The sequence below is a fragment of the Anomaloglossus baeobatrachus genome, chromosome 2 (genome assembly GCF_048569485.1).
Source record: "Anomaloglossus baeobatrachus isolate aAnoBae1 chromosome 2, aAnoBae1.hap1, whole genome shotgun sequence".
Classification (NCBI taxonomy): domain Eukaryota; kingdom Metazoa; phylum Chordata; class Amphibia; order Anura; family Aromobatidae; genus Anomaloglossus; species Anomaloglossus baeobatrachus.
In genome coordinates, this window is record NC_134354.1 from 501,047,283 (window position 1) to 501,071,684 (window position 24,402).

The 24,402-nt window shown below is 39.3% G+C and overlaps 1 protein-coding gene across 9 annotated transcripts in view; it reads right to left on the reverse strand.

The window, feature by feature from the left end:
- DMD (dystrophin) overlaps positions 1–24,402 on the reverse strand; it is a 4,177,531-nt gene that overhangs the window by 2,273,720 nt on the left and 1,879,409 nt on the right. For all 9 annotated transcript variants that reach the window (XM_075336500.1, XM_075336497.1, XM_075336505.1 and 6 more), the window contains one exon: positions 22,210–22,404. In XM_075336500.1, the coding sequence (XP_075192615.1) occupies positions 22,210–22,404 (195 nt within the window). The remainder of the gene's footprint in view (positions 1–22,209; positions 22,405–24,402) is intronic.

Sequence of the window (24,402 nt, forward strand, 5' to 3'; positions counted from 1 at the left end):
GTGTCTGACAGTACAGGGACATGGTCTTATCATACCACAGCTCCTGGGCCGGAAGGATACAAAACAGACTATATTGATACTGTGTTTCTTAAAAAATAATCCTGGGTCTTATATTATTTTTTGCTTTGAAAGGTAGGCTAGGGCTACTTATTTTCAGGGGATTTCTTATATTTTTCTCCATGAACAGCAATCCACATTTATTCTTGAACAAAAAAATCAACATTAATTCAAATATAGTCATATTATATTTTGGAACATCAGCATAATGCCCCAAATCCCATGTAACACATGTCTGTCTGCCTTTCTGTCTGTCTATCTATCTATACTTCTGTCTATCCTCTTTCTATTATCTGTCTATCATCTATCTATCCATCTGTCTATCTTCTTTTTGTATCTATCTATGTTTCTATCTATCCAATCATACGTACTGTACATACACATCAGCCTATCTCCTCTTCAGCTTTAGACTCTTGCAATTAGGAGACATTTGGTTACATGACATGATGCCACAAAGGTCCTTAAGCAGCTTATCATCATGATATAAATGCTGGGCCCCTAGGAGAGGTGGGAGGCCCTGTGAAATTTCACAGTTTGCTCTCCCTTCTCCCTAATGACAGCCATGCATACCAGCCTTTCTCCTGTTCAGTTCTTTTGGACTCCTGAAATGAAGAAACTTTTGTTCACATGACTGTGAAGTCATCAAAGGTCCTTAAATAATTTTAACCTTGGACTACAAATGCTGGAGTTCCGAAGAGAGTGAGGGGTCTTAGAAAATGCAAAATTTGACTGCACCTAATGCTGACCTTGACTATAACTAGGGTTTACTTTTGAAAAAGGGCTTAAATTTCAAGCATACTCAAAAAATCCTATAAAATCATTCTAGATCTCATTTTCATGGAAACCTGGGATCACAGCTGATTCTGTGAGGTAAAACATTGTTTAAAAACAGGAATTAAAAAGTTTTATCTCAAAAAAGTCAGCTGGGATCCCCTGCTGTAATGTCTTTATACACTCTTAAGCGGGCTTTACACGCTACGATATCGTTATAGAATTATCGTCAGGGTCACGGTGTTTGTGACGCACATCCGGCTTCATTAACGATATCGTAGTGTGTGACACTTTTGAGCGACCTTAAACGATTGCAAAAGCAGCCAAAATCATTTGCCGCAGAGAGGTCGTCCTGAAACAAAAATTCGTTTTCTGTTTATTAACGATGTTGTTCCTCATTCCTGCGGCAGCACACATCGCTATGTGTGACACTGCAGGAGCAACGAACATCTCCTTTCCTGCCTTCACTGGCAATACGGAAGGAAGGAGGTGGGCTGGATGCTATGTCCCACTCATGCCTGCCCCTCCGCTTCTATTGGACACCTGCCATGTGACGTTGCTGTGACGGTGCACAAACCATCCCCTTAGAAAGGAGGTGGTTTACCGGCCAGAGCGACGTTGCAGAGTAGGTATGTACGTGTGATGCTGCCGTAGTGATAATGTTCACTACGGCAGTGATCACATAATATAGCACGTATGACATGGGCGGGTGATATCGCGCTGGATATTGCTAGCCAATGCTAGCGATGTCGCAGCATGTAAAGCCCGATTTACTTTCTCCCCTGCCCATGAGCTGGGGTATAAGCAGGCCATGTTCCTGTATGGTCAAATGATTGATTGCTCTCAGTGAGAGAAACAAAATTAAAATTTTGTAGTTGTGATACCTTTTAATGGCCAACTAAAATAAAAATAAAATATGATGTTATAAAGCAAGCTTTCAAGACATCTCAGGCTCTTCCTCAGGCATGGTATGACAAAATATCTGAAGACACACAAATATATACACAAACAGGGCAGAGGTATGCATAGTATGCATAGTAAAAGGACATTTAAATAAACAAACACTGAGCTTAGAAAGTGAATCCTTAATTAGCTTTGATTAGTGGTGTGAGTTTTATTGTTCCAATGTCCATGTAGGATCAGAGGCATGGTGCCCTAGCAGTCTCTGGAGCTGACCTCTCAGATTTTGTAATGAGTCATAAATCCTCCTGAGAGGTTGAGTTCTGTGTCCACAGAGTTAAACATTGTGAGGAATTTGTATTCCCAGACCCTGCGATGGCTCTGTGATCTGAAGTTGCCTTTTAATATAACAACTTTCATGTGGTTTATGTTGTATCCTGGAGCACAGAAATGTTTGGCCACAGGTAAATGAGTTTTTTGTCAGTAATTGTGTGGCAGTGAGATCTCATCCTTGCGCTCAGTCTCTGTCCAGTTTCTCCAACATAGAGGCTCCCAATAGGACATATAGTGCACAGGATTAAGTACACCACATTGGAAGAGGAACATGTGAATGTCCCAGGAATCTTATAGTCCTTCTGTGTGTTAGGGTTTTCAACTCCTTCATATATTTTAGGGTTGGGTCATCATCCAGTCTGGTGTAGTACTGTATATCTATCAGTTGTCTGTTTGCTTCTTTAATGTAGTTCGTTGTATTCAGGAGAACTATGGCGCCCCCTTTATCTGCTGGCTTAATAGTGATCTCCTTGTTTTTCTTCAGGCTGTGAATTGCCCTTCTCTCCTGCACACTGATATTAGATGTCTCTTTTGCTTTTTTGTCTAATATCGTGGACTGTACTGAATATCTTAATGAGTCAATATACCGGTCCAAAATTTTTCAACTCCTTCATATATTTTGGGTTTTCAACTCCTTCATATAGTTTGGGTCAGACATGGCCATTACATCGTACATAGCAGGGACACATTTCTAAGATTATTTCTGCACAGGAACATTTTTTAACACATCCAAATTTAGAACTTCTTTTTATTCTAAGATCTGTTGAATAAAGTTAATTTAGCTCACTGGAAAGTGAACCTTTCAGCTGACTCATGCTGCTCAATCCATGGGTAAAATGTATCAGGCACTGCCTGCATGATCCTAGCCAGGTATGTTTGACTCTGAATTGCTTTCATAGAAAAGCATTTGTTAAAAGACTTTCCCACTGCCCTGGATTGACAAGTCTCAGCCTATATGCATGTAGTGAGAGACCTGTCACTCCATGGAAGGGAGAAGCTAGCGGGCACCCACCTGTTGAACTAGTATTTTCTAGAGTGCGGTTCCAGTCCCTGGCAGCGTTTAAAGTATGTTTTCCTCTGAAACACCACACTGTTTTAGAGTCAACATGCCTGGCTGATATAATACAGGCCATACTATAATAATATATTGGGCAGCATTATAATGCTGCCCATGTATTAGATTGAGCAGCATATATCAGTTGACAGTTTTACTACAAAAAAGTTTCAGTGCTGCCACACCAGTGGTCACCCCAGGTCCTGCAACAAATACGTGCAAAACCTTATTCAAGTAAATAAAATATCTCACCAGAGATGAGCGATTTGTTTCCAGGAAAATCTAATTTGCTTTACATTTTTCCCCAAAAAATGGATTTACCAGAATCCAAACTTTTTTGGTTTATGCAAATCCAGCAAAATGGCAGCTTGCCCACTGTCATTTTGCTTTATTGTAAAGGACCAAGAAGGGTTTAAAATATTTTTTTTAAAAAAAATTGCTTCACTCTGACTTATCGTTCTGGTCCAGGATTCAGTTTAACTCTGACTTGCAGTATCTTCAATGACTCATGGGCTGAATAGGCCTAAAGGCCCCGTCACACACAGAGATAAATCTTTGGCAGATCTGTGGTTGCAGTGAAATCATGGACATATTGTTCCATTTGTACACAGCCACAAACCTGGCACTGAATGTCCACAATTTCACTGCAACCACAGATCTGCCGCAGATTTATCTCTGTGTGTGACAGGGCCTTAAGGTTTCAGAATGTCGTTCGATAACACTGACTAGGACAGACATGTTATATGTCATTGAATAAGCCTTCGACGACAACATGACTTTCACTCTGCGATGTCATGATGTTTTGAAGACTAGTCAGTGCTGAAGGCGCTAGAAATGCCAGAAGATAGAGTGAGATTGAAGACAGGACTGAACATGCTCGGACATGACTAGAGTACTGAGTATAATAGTAGTCAATGGGAAACTTAAGCATTTTTCTGGGAAATCTGCAAAAATGCTTTAGTTTTCCATTTACTTCTATTATACTCGAGTACTTGAGTCATTCCCATCCGAGCATCCAACTGCTCGCTATGAGTACCGAGTACCTGAGCATGGTAGTGCTTGTTCATCAATAATTCCATTCCAATAAATTCAATGGAAAAAAAATTATGAATTGTACTTGAGAAACAACTTAGAACGCTTCCAACTCTTGGACAACTTTACCAAAATTGATAGAGCCTACTGTTTTGATTATAGTACGTAAGGTTTACATTGTACCTACTGTTTTGCCTGAGAGGACTCAAATAAACTATCTAGATCAGTATATAGTCATCAATTGTCATTATATCATTATATCATTGTTTAGGTTAGCATGACATTTGCTGTCATAATACTTCTCCAGGTCAAGTTTTGGTCTTTCTTAAAAGGAATGGATTGACTATATTTCTATGCTAATTATTACCTATTTTTTCTAATCGAACTTTATTTTATAAAGTTAAATTTTTTCAATTCCATTTTTCCTTCACCACAATATACAGTAGAATAGTATAGTAATATCTGTTGTTTTTTATGTGAGAGCTAGACGTGCTATGTGACCTGTGCTTAGGTAATTGTGCAGGAAGCTGAGCTGAGTCAATCACCTCTTGTGAATGTCATCTACTACATTATTTATATATACATTTTATTATTTCATTGTGATCCTTTCTGTGAATAAAATGAAATCACATCTGAAATATGATCAAAATAGAGCACAAAGTATGAGTATACACCTCAGTGGTGAGAGTAAAAACTGCAAGACTCCAGGATTTTTTTGTCGCAACGTAAAAAAGATACATTTTTTTTTTAATAGGGATATTTATCTCACTAAGAGCAATTAGCCTTTATAATACTGTCAGTTTTTTTTCATATATTTTGTTTTCTTTTAAAAAGAGACTTTTTTTTTCAGGATCAAATTTTATATTCATTGAGAGATAGAATGTACTGCTTAATTTATTTCAAGTATTTCTAGGGATTTTACTGTGTTACTTTTATTCTGCAGATCAATAAGACTAATAGAATAATATATAAATCTTAAATTTTATGTTATTCCACTTTTAAACAATAAAAATATTAAATAATGTTTTTGTGTAATTTTCTCATAGGCTAGACCCCTATTTATTGTTTCTTAACAGGAGTATGTGAAGCATGAAGGCATGTTTTTCAGAGGCTAAGTTGTAGTTCTAACCACAACTTTTTTAACGATTCTTGTTCATGTTTTGGAAGGCATAAACAAAAATAGCAATTGTAAAAAAAAGTTGTCAATGGGATTTACTGGGCCTTAAAGAGGTTCTCCGAGAATTATTATAGAATACATAAATAAAATAAATAATATACATTTGATTTTTTTTTTCAAAATACCTTTATTTAGACAAAAAATGATATGCTTTATCTAGTGCACTCTGTCAGGATTTTAAAGATGGCAATTGCCATAAATCCGTGTGCACCCGTTTTAAAGTTCAGAGAACCATGCACTAGGACGGGTTGTGTAATGATCATCTGCTTGAGACACACATCAGGTCAGAGCAGCGTTTTGTTAGGAATCCTAAATTTGCATTCCTCTATTCAGTCAACCTCCCAGTACACTGAGCGGAGTGGACTAAAGGAGAAGATAAACACCATTTTTTAGCTGATGAGAATAAATATCCTTCTCAGTTTGCGTGACAGTTGAAGTGCAGTGCAGAAATTACGTCTGTTTTGCCCTAGGACAGATGCACACTGCTAGATGGAACTTGTTATCTTTAAAATTCAGAGGGTACCAGATAAAACATAACTTTTTTGCTAAATATAGAAGATTGATTAATATTTAAAAGCTATACATTTTATTTATTTATTTTAACATTTTTTGGAAAACTCTTTTAAGCTTATTCTGCAGATCAATTTGATTAGCGTTCCCAAATTTATGCAGGTTATATTTGCAATACTTTTGCACATTAAAATAATTTTTGGATAACACTGTTCTACAGCCAAATTGGTTCAGAGATGAACACAGTTAAACTTAACTAATTTTGTGGTGCTAAAAATGAATATGATGCTTAAATTTGCTGTTTGGATCTAATTTTCAAAATCCAGAGGAGGTTGTGATTGATTATGACACCTTTCATGCAGGCTTATAGAAACACAGTCTTTATTATTTCATTATCATTATTGCATTGTTAGTAGCTAGTCTATTACTCTTTTTAGTCTATTGAGCATCCAGTATTCCATGATCTTAGGGTGACCAATCAAAAAATGTCAACTCAGCTGCGATTATGAAATCCGAATTTCATTTGCATCACCTACTTTTATAAATGGTCTCTGTGTAACGTATACAGATTTAGGATTTTTAGCTTTGTTTTTTTAGCATATTGACATATATCTATTTGTTTTTCAGATATGCCTTGTTGTATTAACAGAGTGGATAGTTTTTGCTACATTTATGGAGAAGTAACTTTTGTGTCACAAAGGCAAAACTTCACTACCATCATAAGGAAAGCATACAACCTGTATTTTGTTTGCAGAATAGGAGATCAGGGCAAGAGTTGGGCTACACACATATTCTGCAATACAAGTGCTTCCCATCTTACCAAGTGAATAGATGAGAAGAGACAATCTATGCATCTTGCAGTCCTAATGATCTGGAGACAGCCAACCAATCACATGGCCAATTGCTATTTCTGCATGGTGCTCCCCATTTGGAAAGGAGTTTCAAGGAAGACTTGGAATTTACAGTATCCAAACATTCCATCTACAATATGACCAGTAGGACATATAGAAGTCATAATTAGAGGAATGGAGGCACTTCATCAATTCATCCAAAACAAGCCTAAAAGTCATCTTGCTTGATAATGACACTGCACTACTTTCAATTCCAATAGGTTTTGCAGTCTACGTGAAAGAAACCTATGATGACATGAAACAGCTGTTGAGGTGCCTGAACCATGACCAACATTTATAGCCCCTCTGTGGTTAAGTAAGTTGGTTGCCCTCTTACTTGGTCTCCAGGGTGGGTAAGCAAAGTGCTGCTGCTTTTTGTGTGAGTGGGATAGTCGTGCAAGAGAAAATCAGTATAATAAAAAAGACTGGCTTCTCTGACATTCACAAAAGACTGGCCTCTCTGACATTCACTTCATTGGAGTAAAAATATCCAGCATCCAGCACTTGTTGACCCACATAACATTTTGTTACCACAATTGCATATCAAGTTTGGCCTAATAAAAACTTTGGTAAGGCAATGGAAAAAAAAGCAAAAGCATTCAAGTATCTCATTAATAAATTTCCAAGGTTGAGTGAAACAAAGATAAATGAGGGAGTCTTTATTGAACTTTAAAATTGTAAGGTTCTTCAAGATGACGAGTTTCTCCATTTATTGCGGGGAAAGGAAAAGTCTGCATGGGTAGAATGCACATTTGTAATAACAAATTTTTGGGGAAACTCAAGAGCAGATGACTATGGTGCTGATGGAAAATCTCCTTAAGGCTAGTTTTACACTTGCGTTGAACGGCATCTGTTGCATTGCGTTGTGTGACGGATGCAAAGGATGCGTGGCATATAATGGCACAACGGATGCAATGGATCGTACAAAACAACGGAAAGCTTTTTTTTTTTTTATTCTTCCTCTTTACAGTTTTACCAGCAGCAGACTATTGTGAATGATCAGCTGATCACCCGGTGGCCGGGCGCTCAGCTGATCGCTCTCACATGCCGGCGGCCGGGCGCTCGGCTGAGAGCTCTCACATGCAGGCGGCCGGGCGCTCGGCTGAGCACTCTCACATGCCGGCGGCCGGGCACTCATCTGAGCACTCTCACATGCCGGCGACCGGGCGCTCAGCTGATTGCTCTCACATGCTGGCGGCCAGGCGCTCAGCTGAGCGCTCTCACATGCCGGCGGCCAGGTGCTCAGCTGATCGCTCTCACATGCCAGCTGCCGGGCGCTCAACTGAGTGCTCTCACATGCTGGCGGCCGGGCGCTCAGCTGAGCGCTCTCACATGCCGGTGGCTGGGCACTCAGCTGAGCACTCTCAATCGCTGGCTACCAGGTAATCAGCTGAGCGCTCTCACATCCCGGCGGCCGGGCGATCAGTTGAGCGCTCTCACATGCCGGCGGCCGAGCGCTCAGCTGAGAGCTCTCACATGCCGGCGGCCGGGCGCTCAGCTAAGCGCTCTCACATGCTGGCGGCCAAGCACTCAGCTGAGCGCTCTCACATGCCGGCTACCGGGCGCTCAGCTGATTGCTCTGACATGTCGGTGGCCGGGCGCTCAGCTGAGAGTTCTTACATGTTGGCGGCCGGGCGCTCAGCTGAGCGCTCTCACATGCCGGCTGCCGGGCACTCAGCTGAGCGCTCGCACATGCTGGTGGCCGGGCGCTCAGCTGAGCGTTCTCACATGCCGGTGGCCGGGCGCTCAGCTGAGCACTCTCAATAGCCAGCTACCAGTCAATCAGCTGAGCGCTCTCACATGCCGGCGGCCGGGCGATCAGCTGAGCGGTCTCACATGCCGGCGGCCGGGCGCTCAGCTGAACGTTTGGCCACCGAGAAACAAAACAAAGTTTCTGGGATTTAAAAAAAAAAAAAAATGAGCATGCGCAGTGACAAATAAAGGTTTCCGCCGCTCAAAAAAGTCACATGCTGCGTTCCCTCCGCCCGACACAGCGTCAAAATAATGACGCTGCGTCATCCAGCGGATGCAACGCTGACACTTGCGTTACAGTGTGTCGTCCATACAAGTCTATGGAGAATAGCGCAGTGCGTTAACGGACTGCGCTATTCTCCATAGTGACGACTGCGCTGAACGAAGTGTGAAAGTACCCTAAAACACATAAGTACCCTAAAACACATCTTGGCTGTAACTTGTCCTTAAATATTAATTTCTTGTATTTGCATCTAAATATTTTTCCACTAAACTGAGGAACAGTGAGCATCGAGCACTGTGAGAGGTTTCACCAAGCTATTGTGGTTATGGAGAATAGATATCAAGGAAAATTTAATCCATCAATGCTTGCAGATTTCTGTTGGACACTTGTAAGAGATGATCAGATGCAGGAGTCCAAGAGAAAACAAAAAGAGTTGTCACTGAATGAGGACCAAATTTTGTAGATCAATTTATGTAAACTGTTTATAATTTGTAATAGTGTTTAGACATGTTTTAGATATTTGACTTATTGCTAAGTTCATTCTTTATAAATATCAGAAAATGGTCATACAAATATTCTGCATCTTTATATAAAGCCAACTACAAAATGGCATTATCAGATTTGAATTCTGGATGTCAAAATCATTAAGAACAGTGTAATTTCTGTCTTGCTTATGACTGGAAGAACAACACAGAGAGAATCAAGGTGTCATGCTCTCCTTCCAAAATTTGTCAATGTGTAGAACATAATGGGGCATTTTTACTACTCAAAATGTGCTGGAATTTTAGCTAAATTATGCCATGTGCCACATTTATAAAAGGTTTTAGTCTGTGTGTGCACTTTATCTTTTAAGGGGAAAAGGCATATAAAGAACAAGTATTGTACAAAATTACAAAATTGAACCATAAAAAAAATGGTTTAAAGTATGCCAACTAAGAGAAGGTATAAAGTTAGACAAAAAATGTAATGATGCGTTGAATTTATCATCCATCGTGAGGCAATGTGATAGATTTGGCACAATTAGTCTAATATTAATTTAAGAAAGTATAGAGTAAATCTTCTTCAATTAATCATTTTTTCTGAGTAGTATTTCTTTTAAAAAAAATGGCAACAAAAGAAATAACTTATTCCTCCAAGTCTGTCTGCAAGTAGTCTCACATGCCAAGGAAACACCTGGGGAAATAAAATCAGTCTATGGCTACATGACGCTTATAAACCTTCTCGTCCTAGGTAATCCATCAGCTAATCTGGTTTTAGACAATATTCTGATATCCTAAATCAAAGAAAAATGAAATATGTTCTGTATATTTTACCGCCGTAGAAACAAATGTGATTTTATTGAACCATGTAAACTACTCTCTGGTACGTCAGATCAAATATCTATTAGAGTTGCTCATAATATGACCTTGCTTTTATTATGTGTACTACATTAACTAACATGTAATTGATTGTAATCAAAGTTGTTCCACTTTGTAAGATTTATACCAACATACACAAATGGATACAGCATTGCAGTAAGAACTGTCTACTAAAGATTGATAAATCAATAGAAGTGTCAAGAGCACAAGTACAGTACTGACATGAAAGGACTAAAATTTCACTTTCACTTACAGATATGAATGACTTTTGGATATTTAAATGATTAGTAGAAGGGCAACTAATTGGAAGCTTGCCAAGTGTTTAATTGTACAACCTACAGTATATAGAAGTGGTAAAAAACACTGACACATTACCTTGCTGATAGGCAACTTGATGTTTTAATATACATACAAAAGTATCTTATTTTTATATTGTGGATGAGAAATTTTTTATAAAACTAAGGTAAGTGGTACTAATAATTTAGTTACAAAAAATGTATAACTGTTGAAGAAAGGTTGAACTTGATGGACCTAGGTCTTTTGTTCAACCATTATAACTATATGTACATTATGATATAAGAAACTACCATCTCTCCATTAGGAAACTATATCTAATAGGTCATTGACTCTTTGCTCCACAGTGCTAAATATTACTATTACATAAACATAGGCATAAGTTACATTATTAGTGATTTAAATTCTTTATGACCTTCTAATCACTGAAGATCCTACTATTCATTAGATTTGTGGTAATTGTCGCTAATTAAAGAAGGAAATAGCTTTGGTGAAACAATTTATATAAATTATTGGCCACGTGGAAGTAACATTAAAAGTATTATTTTTCTGGCCTGGCTCTGTTGAATTTAATTAAGAGGGGTTTTCTTTCAATCAGGATAATCTCTGCCCTCAAGCAGTAATAGGATGTTAGGTCTCCTGCTGTTCCTTGGGATTCTGGACCCACTTAAGGCCACTTTGTCTCTTTTAGAAGCTTAGTGGTAGAGGCACTCAAGCAGATATGGGTGACTGGATGATTCTAAAACAATACCATAGTGCACCTGCTGTGTCAGAGGACAACAATCATTTTCAACTGGAGATATCATTTTCTAATAAGCTATATTGAAAAGTAGTAACAGCACATGTATTTCTAATATTAATATCTCACACACATAGACAAGGGTAAATTGTATAACAATTTATAACCTCCTACTATTGATTTGGAGTGTGGGCAAGCCAGATATCTAGCTTCATGCAACCTTGTACACATTGAGTTGAGGGCTCATGCATATTGCGGCTTTGTGCAGCCTTAAAGTTAAAGGGGATATGCAGCACTTTTTTTTTCTTTTTATTTTACATTGAGCACAGTTGCTAATTACCAACCTGTTGTGCCCAGTGAAGGAATATGGGGAGGGCAGAAAAGAGATGGTTAAATAAAAAGGATGGCTGTTCTTGTCTGGGAACTGGCACCAGAGAAGAATGCACTCCTGAGTTTAAAACAGTTAGGATTTTGACAAGTAAAATTGATAACTTTTTTAGAAAGTATAGGTTGATAGATTACAAACTGATTTTTGGCTCCGGATGAGAGCCTTTTTGAGGCAATCACTTGACTTAACACTAGAACTACTGAGGTAGTCATTTTGACTACTTTGCACCATGTATTTCTATATAGGTGTCACGAGTCCAGTAGTTCTAGTGTTAAGGGGGCTTTACATGCTGCGACATCGCTAGCGATATATCGTCAGGGTCACGGTGTTTGTGACGCACACCCGGCGTCGTTTGCGACATCGCAGCGTATGAGAGCTAGGAGCAGCGATCAACGATCGCAAAAACGGCAAAAATTGTTGATCGTTGACACGTCACTCCTTTTCATAATATCGTTAGTGGCACATGTCGCTGATTGTTCGTCGTTCCTGCGGCACCACACATCGCTGTGTGTGACACCGCAGGAACAACGAACATCATCCTACCTGCATCCACCAGAAAAGAAGGAAGGAAAGAGGTGGGCAGCATGTTCCAGCCGTTCATCTCCTCCCCTCCTCTTCTATTGGGCGGCCGTTTTGTGACATCGCTGAACAGGTGTGTGCGTGTGATGCTGCCGTAGCGAAATTGTTCGCTACGGCAGTGATCACCACATGTCGCACGAACGACGGGTCCGGGTGCTATCACTCACAACATCGCTAGCAATCGCAGCATGTAAAGCCCCCTTAAGTCTAGTACGGAGCTGGAAACCAGCTTGTGACCAATCAAACTGTACATTCTGATAAAGGTAACAATATTACCAAATATTGCTTTAATAACCTTAATGGGCTGAACATCATATGCTTTTTGAAATCCTGTCTGTTGTGCCTGGCACTGTTCTCTGCAGCACCTTAGCAGTTATGGACCATTCCTGCTGGTGATTATGTAGCTTCCGCTGATGTCGTTTTCATGGAGCATTAGCTTCTTTTCCTCTCTGCTCTGTTGATGGGGCATGACTGTCTATGTCATAATGATTCGAAGCCAGATCCCTATTGCCTAACTGCTGTCAATCAACATCACGCTGACAGTCATGCCTGGTCAACAGAGCAGTCCATTAGAAGAAGACATGCTCTGTTGATGTAGAGAAGCTGAATTGCTGGCAGGAACAGTCAATGGCTGCTTTGTGCAAGTGCTGAGTACAACCAAAATTAGTTTCAGGCACATAGTTAAAAAAAAGTCCCTGACTACCCCTTTAAATTGAAATGTAATTTAAATTATTCATCATTACTTTCTGTGCTATGCTTCACATTACAACAAACTACTATAAAGAGCCCTTTCCCTATATCATCTTGGGATAACGCCGATGTGCTCTGTTTTTAGTTTTAGCTTTTTTGTGTTTTAGACCCATTTAATCTTTAGAGTATAATATAACTTCAAATATTAGTAAATTGTCCGGCAGTGCTGCGGTAAGTTTTCCTTTAACTCCTTTTGACAACTATACGTATATGTATGTCAAGATTGCAGACGATTTCCTACAGTTCGTCATATAGTTATGTCTGATGGATGGCATGGACTCAGGAGGTGTGCCTGTGCATTCTGCAGCAGAAGCTGGTTGTTATACACAAGTATACTATGCAGAGGCTGTTTCTGCACCAAACCGTGCAATACCTTATAGCCGGATTTATAGGTCAGCTTCAGTCCTCCTTATGGAAACAATGGTCATGGGTACACGTAGACAGGGAAAAGAAAATCCAAATCAATGTCCAGGAAGCAGAAATCCACGGCAGACACCATCCAATTTTCCAAAGTGCTTTATTCCATCATCATGTACAGTTAAAAGTAGCAGGGAGAGAGCTGAGTGCAGGCCCCCTACTGCAGGTAACTTACTAGAAAGTTCTGGTTTATAGCGTGGGCATGTTATGATATTGTAGGAGGGACTGCTGAATGGGAGTATACTGCCAGTATAATATACATAGAGGTGTTGGTATTTTCCTAATACACCGTTGGCAAATATACCCCATCAGCACTCTCAAATGTAAACCATAGCCCATATGGTATATAAGCTGGACGTAGGCATATACTTATTTATATCAGCCGTAATATATGTGGTTGCAGATCGTACTGGTCTCAGACAGTTACTCTAAGTAGTGCGACTTTCCCTCTATTCCTTATCTGTGTAGTCTGTATCTATGAAATAATGTTTTTTTACACTTTTTTATGTGTGTTTTTGCAATATTTTATAAACCTAGCATGATTAAATTAATATCTGCTTTGTGGACCTGATATTGTTGTCTATAGGATCTTTCATTCCCAGGGACACGTTATTTTTTTCAATATTTGAGGCTAATTATAGGTTGCATCAATATATATATAGAAGGTGGGGCATGGTCTGACTTCAACCAATCAAAGATGCTGGTGGGCAGTGAAAGCATGAATATGTATGAGGGATTATTATTGGGGATATAATTGAGGGAAGTAGTGTTGCAGCCGACTCAGTAAGTATATCCTGCTTTAATCCTTTTTTAAAGTGGTCAATCACAGTCACTTGCATGGCTGTGATGGGCAGGGAGAGCATGGATTTTGCCATCTGAACATTTACCAATCCTTGGCAAGATCGCTGACTTTTGCAGTAAAAGTGTCCGATCCTGGTCCGGCCAAATATTGTACGATTTTAACATTTTAAGACCTTTGCCAATCAGGATCGCTCATGTCTATTGATATACACTGTACAACATAGGTTGTATAGTATATATATGTATATATATGTATACATTCTCAGTATATATATTCAAAGAAAAAAAATGTTATAACAAAAATATAAAGAAAATTTATACAATCTTAGTTTTAATAATAAAAAACTTATTTATTTCTATAAAAAATTACCCTCGCAAAAAAAGATACATTTCAGTTTTGAGATGTTTATAACAATCAATATTATAAAACTATAATTTTGTATCCCCTATGGCAAATACCATAAAAAAGAAAAACTGCCATAATTTCTTTTTTTTTGATTTTAGATAAAAAAAATATTAAACAGTTATACGTTATCACAAATTAGACCAATCAAAACTACAGGATGCTAGCAAAAACAAACTATCATACAGTTCTGACAAAACGAACAATGAAAAAGTGAAAAATCTTACAATATGATGATTAAAACAATAAAACAAGAGACTTTTTGCAAAATAGTTATTTGTCTTGCAAAATATTCAACAGTGAGCAAACAATCCTATGTACTCATATATATATATATATATATATATATATATATATATATATATATACTGTATATATATATATATATATATATATATATATATATAGATAGATAGATAGATAGATATGTACAGGTATAATATATCTTTGTACTGTGTTAGCCAGTAGAGATAAAAAAATTTGTTTAAAAGAACTGAGAGTCCTCAGTGGTTGATACCGTTTAATGACTAACTGAAATGATGGTAATAATAGCAAGCTTTCGAGACTACGCAGGTCTCTTCATCAGGCTAAGGGGCACTTTGCACACTGCGACATCGCAGGTGCGATGTCGGTGGGGTCAAATTGAAAATGACGCACTTCCGGCATCGCATGCGACATCGCAGTGTGTAAAGCCTAGATGATACGATTAACGAGCGCAAAAGCGTCGTAATCGTATCATCGGTGCAGCGTCGGCGTAATCCATGATTACGCTGACGCGACGGTCCGATGTTGTTCCTCGCTCCTGCGGCAGCACACATCTCTGTGTGTGAAGTCGCAGGAGCGAGGAACGTCTCCTACCGGCGTCACTGCGGCTTCCGTAGGATATGCGGAAGGAAGGAGGTGGGCAGGATGTTTACATCCTGCTCATCTCCGCCCCTCCGCTCTGATTGGCCGCCTGCCGTGTGACGTCGCAGTGACGCCGCACAACCCGCCCCCTTAACAAGGAGGCGGGTCGCCGGCCACAGGGACGTCGCACGGCAGGTGAGTGTGTGTGTGAAGCTGGCGTAGCGATAACTTTTGCTACGCCAGCTATCACCACATATCGCTGCTGCGACGGGGGCGGGCACTATCGCACTCGACATCGCAGCATCGGGCTGCGATGTCGTAGTGTGCAAAGCCCGCCTTAGTATAGTCAAACTATGATTAAGAGTTGAGCCGAGTGTAATTTGCGTAATCGGCCGAATTCTAGCATGACACACTCTGCAGCGGTGTGACCTCAGCCTTGTAGGTTCGCTATACAAAGATGCACAACTAGTACTGAACACCAGGGATACATCTGCCTTCATACCTGCTGTGCATAAAACCTAAAGGCCACTTTACACGATGCAATCTCGCTAGCAAGATCGAGAGCGTGCGTACCAGCCCCCATCGTTTGTGCGTCACGGGCAAATCGCTGCCCAAGGCGCGCAAAATTGCGCGTACCCGTTACACTACTTAACTGCCTACTGATGTTGCTGTGACCGGCGAACCGCCTCTTTTCTAAGCTGGCGGTTCGTTTGGCGTCACAGGGACGTCACTAAGCGGCCACCGAATAGAAGCGGAGGGGCGGAGATGAGCGGTACATACCATCCCGCCCACCTCCTTCCTTCCTCATTGCCGGCGGCCGCAGGTAAGGTGAGGTTCTTCGTTTCTGTGGTGTCACACGTAGCGATGTGTGCTGCCGGAGGAACGATGAACAACATCGTACCTGCAGCAGCAACGATAATTGGGGATAGGGGGGCATGTCACCGATTAGCGATTTTGAACGTTTTTGCGACGATTCAAAATCGCTCATAGGTGTCACATGCAATGACAATGCTAACGCGGCCGGATGTGCATCACAAATTCTGTGACCTTAACGACATCGCTTTAGCGATGTCGTAGCGTGTAAAGCGGCCTTTAGTCTATCAATTTATTTTTATTTTTTTTTACCTCCAGCACAAACATACTATATTTATTCAGCTCATTTTATTGATTTTTTTCTCAAAATGATAAATTTGAAGACTAAATAATCCATGTGCTATTGACAGCTTTAAACAATTTTTTGACAATCAAAACAGAATGGGGCTTAAGTTGATATACTCTCACTATTTGTTTTCAATTATTTTTAGGTCCAAATCTTTTTCTGCTTAAATCAGCTTAGTGCAGCTTTGTCATCTGTCCTAATCTACACAATCAATACAACATAAAATAAATCATGCTGTATAGCATTTTGCTATATTAAACAAGTAGAGACCATTATAAGATGAAGAATAATGCTGAGGGGAAATGTAATCTTGAATACATACGCCAGCACAAACATCTGTGTGGCCCTTTCATTCAGAAAAAAACAAGAGATATCATGCAATTCCAGTAAAATTTCTCACGTAATATATTTTTTAGAGAAGTGATCACATATTGCACAAGCCATTATATACCTGCAGGAACATTTAGCTTAGCAACATATTTATCTCATTTTATACCTATTCTATTAGTATGTTGCTTTCAGAGACAAAAAATAATTTTGAGAGATATACTTAATTTTTGTATGTACTTCCACTACACATGATGTGAATCAAGGTTTGTTTGATGATTCCCAAGCATTTTGTTTCATCTTTCGGGTTAGCGCCCAATAGAAAAAGTTTGAAAGTCCTGCTCCTTATAATAGAGATATTTAGCAAAATTTCACACTTAACATTTCATCCAGTTATGGTTTTATAAGATATACAATAGGCATATGCAACATCTAAAGTCTATTACTATAGATTTATCCAATGTGATGTTAACAAAGTAAAGATTTTTGTGGCATTTAGAGGGTTGACTTTTCAACTTACCACAAGTTTACCAAGTCCAGCACCCTAAAAAATTACTGAAGAAGAAAGCAACAAGGTGCTATTCTTGGTCTAGAATCTGTCACGGTTCCAATGTGCAGAGCATCTTGTGCTCTGCTATGTTCTGCCAAATTTCTTCTGCAGAGCTGGTACTTGCCTGTTCCATCATGAATTTTGCAGGTTTAGATGCTCTGATCATTGTCTTGAGCTCCTATGGATGGATTGTTTCTCAGCACTGGGTCCAACACTGGTGCTGGGAGGAGGTTTCCCAGATGCTCCTCATTCTGGGTTATTGCTCTGACTCATTCGGGAGCAAGTTCATCTGGAACATCGCCAGTCGTATTTCCTGGTTCCACAGTAAGTGCTCTTGGCTCCTGTTTATGTACAGTTATCTGATCATGGCTTCTCGACCCTGGACTGAAGTTTACTGTTCTCTGCCTGCCCCACTGACATTGTTGTTACCTCCTGGCTTCTGAAATTGGACCTTCTCCTGATGATGTCTCTTCCTGCTACGTGTATTCTATACATAATCTCCTGAAATCCTGACCCTCGACCTGTATCTTGATCTCATCTCTGCCTGCTCCCTTTGTCCTATCATGTTCTCCTGGTTCCTGATCAAGGCTTGTTTGACTACCTCTTCGTTCACACTGCACGCAAGTAGTATCTAGCGCCACGTAGTGACTAGGATCACACTACACCACATAGTGTCGAGCATCAAAACTTCCATTTTCCTTTATTTAGTGCAGGAGAAGCAAATGACAAGTAATCTGGGAACTACAGACAAGATGATCAGTGTGAATGTTAGTTTTCTTAATCCATAATTTGTGTGTAAGAATATTTTTTTGATGAGTGTAATGTTTAATACCAAAATAATTGTATTCATATAATAGACAAGAGTTATATTCTATATTAAAATATATTGATATAAATAATGCTGCATTTATTAATGTAAAATTATTTGTATGTAGGAAGTGTATGTACTGGCTTGAACAACTTAATGAAATGGAAAAGTCATGCTTGAAAAATCTAGAGGACTTGATTTAACCTTAGCACAAGTAATTTTGTGTTCATAATCTAAAAAGTGTTTAGTTGAACTTCAAGCAGGTCTATCAGTATAATATGATGGTATAATCCTGTACACAGGAGCTACCCTCGCCCAGCAAGTGGGATGGAGTTTGCAAGGTCGAAATTTCACCAGCAGGTGAAGAAATAAATTGGGGTTAACAGCAGTCAGGTCTGAATTTTCAGGTTTTAAGTGGAGATTTGCTTCAATGACCCCAATACGTAAGTAGAAGTATAAAAAAATCCATGTTATGCTTTGATAAAAACAGCATGCCCTATACAATAAAGTCTCCCATCTGTCTCATTGCTAGGATGCAGAGTACAACACTTTTAGAAGTGTAATTTTGCATTTATACAAATTGGTACTCTTTTTAACATTGTCAGCTTGGTACATATAACACAACCACCAACTGTTTTCAATTCAAGGAAAATTACTGCTTGGATACTGATGAGAGTGGGGTCAGCTAAAATACAACTTTATTACTGCAATAATGTAGAAGTGTGCTTTGAGTCCAGCAAAATATTAAAGTAAATGGAAGTGAAGTGACTGCATAGAAATGAAAAAGTTCTGAAACCACTTAGCTAGAAAAAAGTCTTAGGAAATAAGCATTAGAGATTTCCTCATTGCCACATCTAATTGTATGTACTGTACAGTAAATGCTGGTAGATTTCATGAGTTGCACACAGTGCCAGAAAACATTGCTTACCTACTTATCATAACCTAAGACTTAATTCGCACTACACTTTCTGGGATTAGACTTTTACTGTAAAGCGCTAAAGAGTAACAGTTATTATGTTATGTATGGCAATAAAATAGGTGACATTGGTATTCTGTTATGATTAATGTTGGTGGTCGTCCCAGATCATATTATTTGATTGGATCTCTTTTTTAAAGTAAGAGTAAAGGCTGCTTTACACGCAACGACATTGCTAATGAGATATCGCTGGGGTCCAGGAATTCGTGACGCACATCAGGCCTCGTTAGCGACGTCATTGCGTTTGACACCTACGAGCGACCGCTAACGATCAGAAATACTCACCAAATCATTGATCGTTGACACGTCGTTCATTTCTCAAATATCGTTGCTCATTTTGTACGCAGTTTGTTCGTCGTTCCTGAGGCAGCACACATCGCTACGTGCTATCCTCCAGCAATGAGGTGGGAGTAACCTTCATGCGGCTGCTCTCTGCCCTTCCACTTCTATTGGTTGCCTGCTTTGTGACGCCGCACGAACCGCCCCCTTAAAAAAGAGGTTGTAAGTCGGCCACAGCGATGTCATTAGGCAGATATGTATGTGTGATGCGCACTAACGATTTTGTCCACCACGGGCAGCGATTTGCCCGTGATGAACAAACAACGGTGGCGGGTGCGATCGCTAGCAACATCGATAGCGATGTCGCAGCGTGTAAAGTGAGCTCTACAGTTCATTTTTTTAAAGGAAAAACCACAGAGAATATAAAAATAAATACACTTAACTGTTGTTCATAATATAGTAAAGATGATGTACTTTTGCATTTTATTTCTATATGGCCAGATTCTGGTATCCTAATATGCTTTGTATCACCATTTTATTTTATTTAGCCATTAAAAGATATCACAACTACAAAATTAAAATTTTGTTTCTCTCGCTGAGAGCAATCAATCATTATAAGGCCAGAGTCACACTTGCAAGTCACTCTCATGAGTCTCGCATTGGCATCACCCAACACGGCCGCACACTCTCCTGACAGGAGTGGGTTAACTGCGTGTATTTCTATGCAGCTTAGGTGCTTCTGTCCGGAGAGCAGCAGGCAGTTCCGATGCGAGACTCGTGCAAGTCCCTCGCAAGTGTGACTCTGGCCTTAAGGCCACTTTACACGCTGCGACATCGCTAGCGATGTCGCTAGTGATCACACCTACCACCGTCGTTTGTGCTTCACGGGCAAATCGCTGCCCATGGCAAACAATAGCTCTAGGACGCGTCACACATACTTACCTTCCTAGCGATGTCGCTGTGGGCGGCGAACAACCTCTTTTTTAAGGGGGCGGTTCATGCGGCATCACAGTGACGTGAATCAGCGGGCCACCAATAGAAGCGGAGGGGCGGAGAGCAGCCACATTCACGTCACTCCCACCTCATTTAAGGAGGACACAGGAACGTTGTTGTTCGTCGTTCCTGGGGTGTCACACGTAACGATGTGTTCTGCCTCAGGAACGACGAACAACCTGCGTCCAGCACGAGCAACGATATTTGGAAAATGAACAACGTGTCAACGATCAATGATTTGGTGAGTATTTCTGATTGTTAGCGGTCGCTCGTACGTGTCACACGCAACGATGTCGCTAACGAGGCCGGATGTGCATCACGAATTACGTGACCACAACGATATTTCGTTAGCGGTGTTGTTGCGTGTAAAGCTGCCTTTAGGCTATGCTCCCTTAATCAGGATCAGTTTCTTCTCTGACATTGCAGATTATCTGCACCATTTCCACTCCTTTGTTTACTTACATTTTTATAATGGTACATTTTTAAAAATTCACCAAGTACAGAACGCGAGTTACTAATTCTGGAAATGTACCCTTATATAAAATCACTGTTCATCAAGACCAGCATTGTTTATAGCAGAATGAAGGCAATTAGAGGAGGAGTGAGGAGTGCAGCACAAACCATCCGGTATATTAAGAAATCCAATTTATTCGTCTACATTAAAAAGCAGATGTGAGCATTCTTTGATGCATTTTTGGCACAGAAGTGCCCTTATTATGCTATGACTAAGGAAACCTCTGTGCTAGAAATGCGTCAGTGAATGCTCATTTGTGCTTTTTAATGTAGGCCAATAAATTGGATTTTTTAATAAACTGGATGGTTTGTGCTGCATTCCTCACTCCTACTCTAATTGCCCTCACTCTTCCTTGCTGCTCTACACCAGTATGGGATTAGCACCCTCCGGACTTTGGATCCTTGTCTTCATTGCTTTAGCACAGCGGGGTGAGTCCCTTTTTCTCTCTTTGTTTATGCCAGTCTTGATGAAGGGGCGGTGTGGAGTCAGGGACAAATGATTCATTAAGAGATGCACACCACTTAATGTACCTGTGTGTTAAATGTGATGTCTGTTTCTGTGAGCCTGATCACAAGTTTTATTCCAGTTAGAGACTGAAGTAAGATTTGTGTTATAAGGTATTACACAACTCATCATGAATTAAAAGAGAGAATATTGCCACTACGTAAACCCCACCCCAATATTATACATTTTGTAAAACTAAAATTGGTGTGAAAATGCCAAAAAATCACTAAACGTTTGCACAATCTCAACTTTTGCAAATATTTTTAAACTTTTCAAAGTGATTCTGACGTAACGACTTTGATGAATAAGGGCTTTCTCCAAGACAAAATTAATGTATAATATTTTAGATTTTTTTTATTTTTAGTTGGACTGCAATTTAATTTGTTAGTTGTGGATGGTGGAAGTAAAGTTAAGAGCGTGAAGTGCAAGGATGCCCTCTCCAAAATGAATCCCAGCCAATATCATGCAAATAGTAAGAAAAAATGTCCTTTTAACTAGAGACGAGAAAACCTGAGACTCAAGGTTCAAGGCTTGAGATTTGGAAACCGAGCTCCAAAAATGCTTATTTAACCCCAAATGTGAGCTGATCAAACATTGCACCCGGCTTGCACAGGGCTGAGCATCAATCATACCCAAGCACAGTGCTGCTCGCTTGAGTGGTTCGTACTTGTCACTCACTCGAACTTCGAACCTTGTTTTTGGAGTTCGGTTCCTGAATCTCGAGGCTTGAACTTTGAGCCTCAGGTTCACTCATCTCTACTTATAACATGATGCACATTTTCCCTTATAAAAAGGGTTATTAATGTAATAAGTGAATTACTTTACCTTCAGACACTCATCTTGCTTAGGAAGTTCTTCATAGTCCTTTTTATTCAGATATGAAGAGTTGAGCAGAAGATCCACCTCAGCAATAGACTGCAGGAGACGGGCAATCTCTGCCAGGTATGTAGAAGGCACATTAGAGGCATCCACTTTCATTCCTTCGATCATTGAGCGAGTGCTTTCTTCATGAACAGTTTGCTGGTATAGATATATAACAAATATACTTTCTTAGTACTTGTACAAACAATATAAATAGCATATCAATATTCAAATACAGTTCTAAGAGTGCACATTGTAAAAATGTTTCCACACTATTAAGTTAATGTTAATAAATTGTTAATAGCCTTTTATAACCTTTAGACTTCCCTTATAAAATGCAATGCTGGTGACATAGTAAAATATTCCTTTTTCACCATTACTTTTTATATTATATTTGGCTCAATATCTTGACTATAAAAATGGTTCCTTTTGTGGCCTATGCTTTAATAGCATTTGTGATTCGAGTCAAATAATATGGCTTTCACATCAAGTTGCACCCCAAAGATGTCAATGTAAACGTTGAGATTTTAATGAAACATTTACATTGAGTTATTGTATATTGTCTACTGTCACTCAATACTATTGCATGGTTCATAGCATGAAACTTTCAATGTCTGTTTTGTGGCTTCATTTCATTGTACACATTACATCTTTCAATACAATACACAACGGTGACTGAAGTAAGAGTGTAGAACAGGTCTATTATAAATATGTCCACTAATGTCTATACTATGTATTGCTGTTACAGTATTTAAGCAAATTTGTTGTGTCAATAATAGATGTTCCTTAAATATAGATAACATTCACTCTATTTAAGAAAAAACACAATTATTGTAAATAAATAATACTGAAATAATTAAGCAACCGAGATTCTTTTATGTCATATCTAATCAAGTAAAAAAAAAAAATAGTAAAACATACAATTTTATTAAATATACATTAAAAACGCATTAGGTGGGTGTATAATTGAAAAAAAATCCATAAAAAAGGTAACCTGGCAGGAACCAAATGACAAGTGGGGTTTTATTGGTGACAAAGATAGGTATATAAGATATTCAAAAGCTAAGGTGTCCTAAGAGCTGACCCTACCTTGCCACAGAGGTCGGCACCCTAAAATTTGCATATGGCACCACCGCTCAACATAGACTCACACTCAGAGACCCTGTACGAATCCATAAGATAAGACCTGCTGGTACCACATTATTCACAACACTAGTTTGACCACAAATGGTTAAAAAAACAACCTATCAGCAATAATAGTCACATTAATCCAGTAGCACATAAAATACTGAGTCATGATAGCTCCAGTATGCAAGGTCCATTCAAATAGCTAGGACTACCGGTGCGCACCATAGCACCCAGAAAAAGGATGATGAATGGAATCCCTAGTATAGGGTCAAAAAATTAAAAAGATAAACAGTAGGTCAAATGTGAAAAAAAGGGGCAAGAAAAAGGTATATCATACTTCCCTTGAAGATGTTCTTATCCAAGAAGACGGCCTATTGTCATTTGGTGCCTGCCTAATTACCTTTTTTATGGAGTTTTTTTTTCACTTATACACCCACCTATTATGCTTTTAATGTATATTTAATAAAATAGCATGTTTTAGGAATTTTTTTTTTGCTTGTTGACTTACCACTGGATTCCTGTATTGCTATTTGTTAGCCAGTTAAACAAGCACCAAAGTAAAATTTCATTTTATTTAGGCATTTTTCATATTTTCATATCATTACAATTCCTTAGTGTATTAAAAAAAAATAGTAATTTGACTGACAATTATGCAAGGTGTATTCATAGTTTGAAGGTGTTCTCCAAGAATGTAATAAAATAAGATCCATTGCATAATTAAAATTGCAACCCAACCTAGTCACATATCAGGACCAGCTGCATTTGGAAGAAACACTTCTCCCAAGACCTGGGTCTCAACTGACAGAGAAGTTGTTTCATAAGCACACATTCCTCCATGAAATGAGAAGGAAAGGTTGTGACATTGGAAGAAAAAAATCTTCTCAGCTGACTGACATTGCATAGAGGACTATGGCTGAATGATCAAGCAGATATCCCACAGCCACCAATTTGTCATTGTCACGAACAGCACTCCGCTGCCTCCATTTGTCAGGACAATATGCAATTGACCTATAATTGATGGACGAGGTG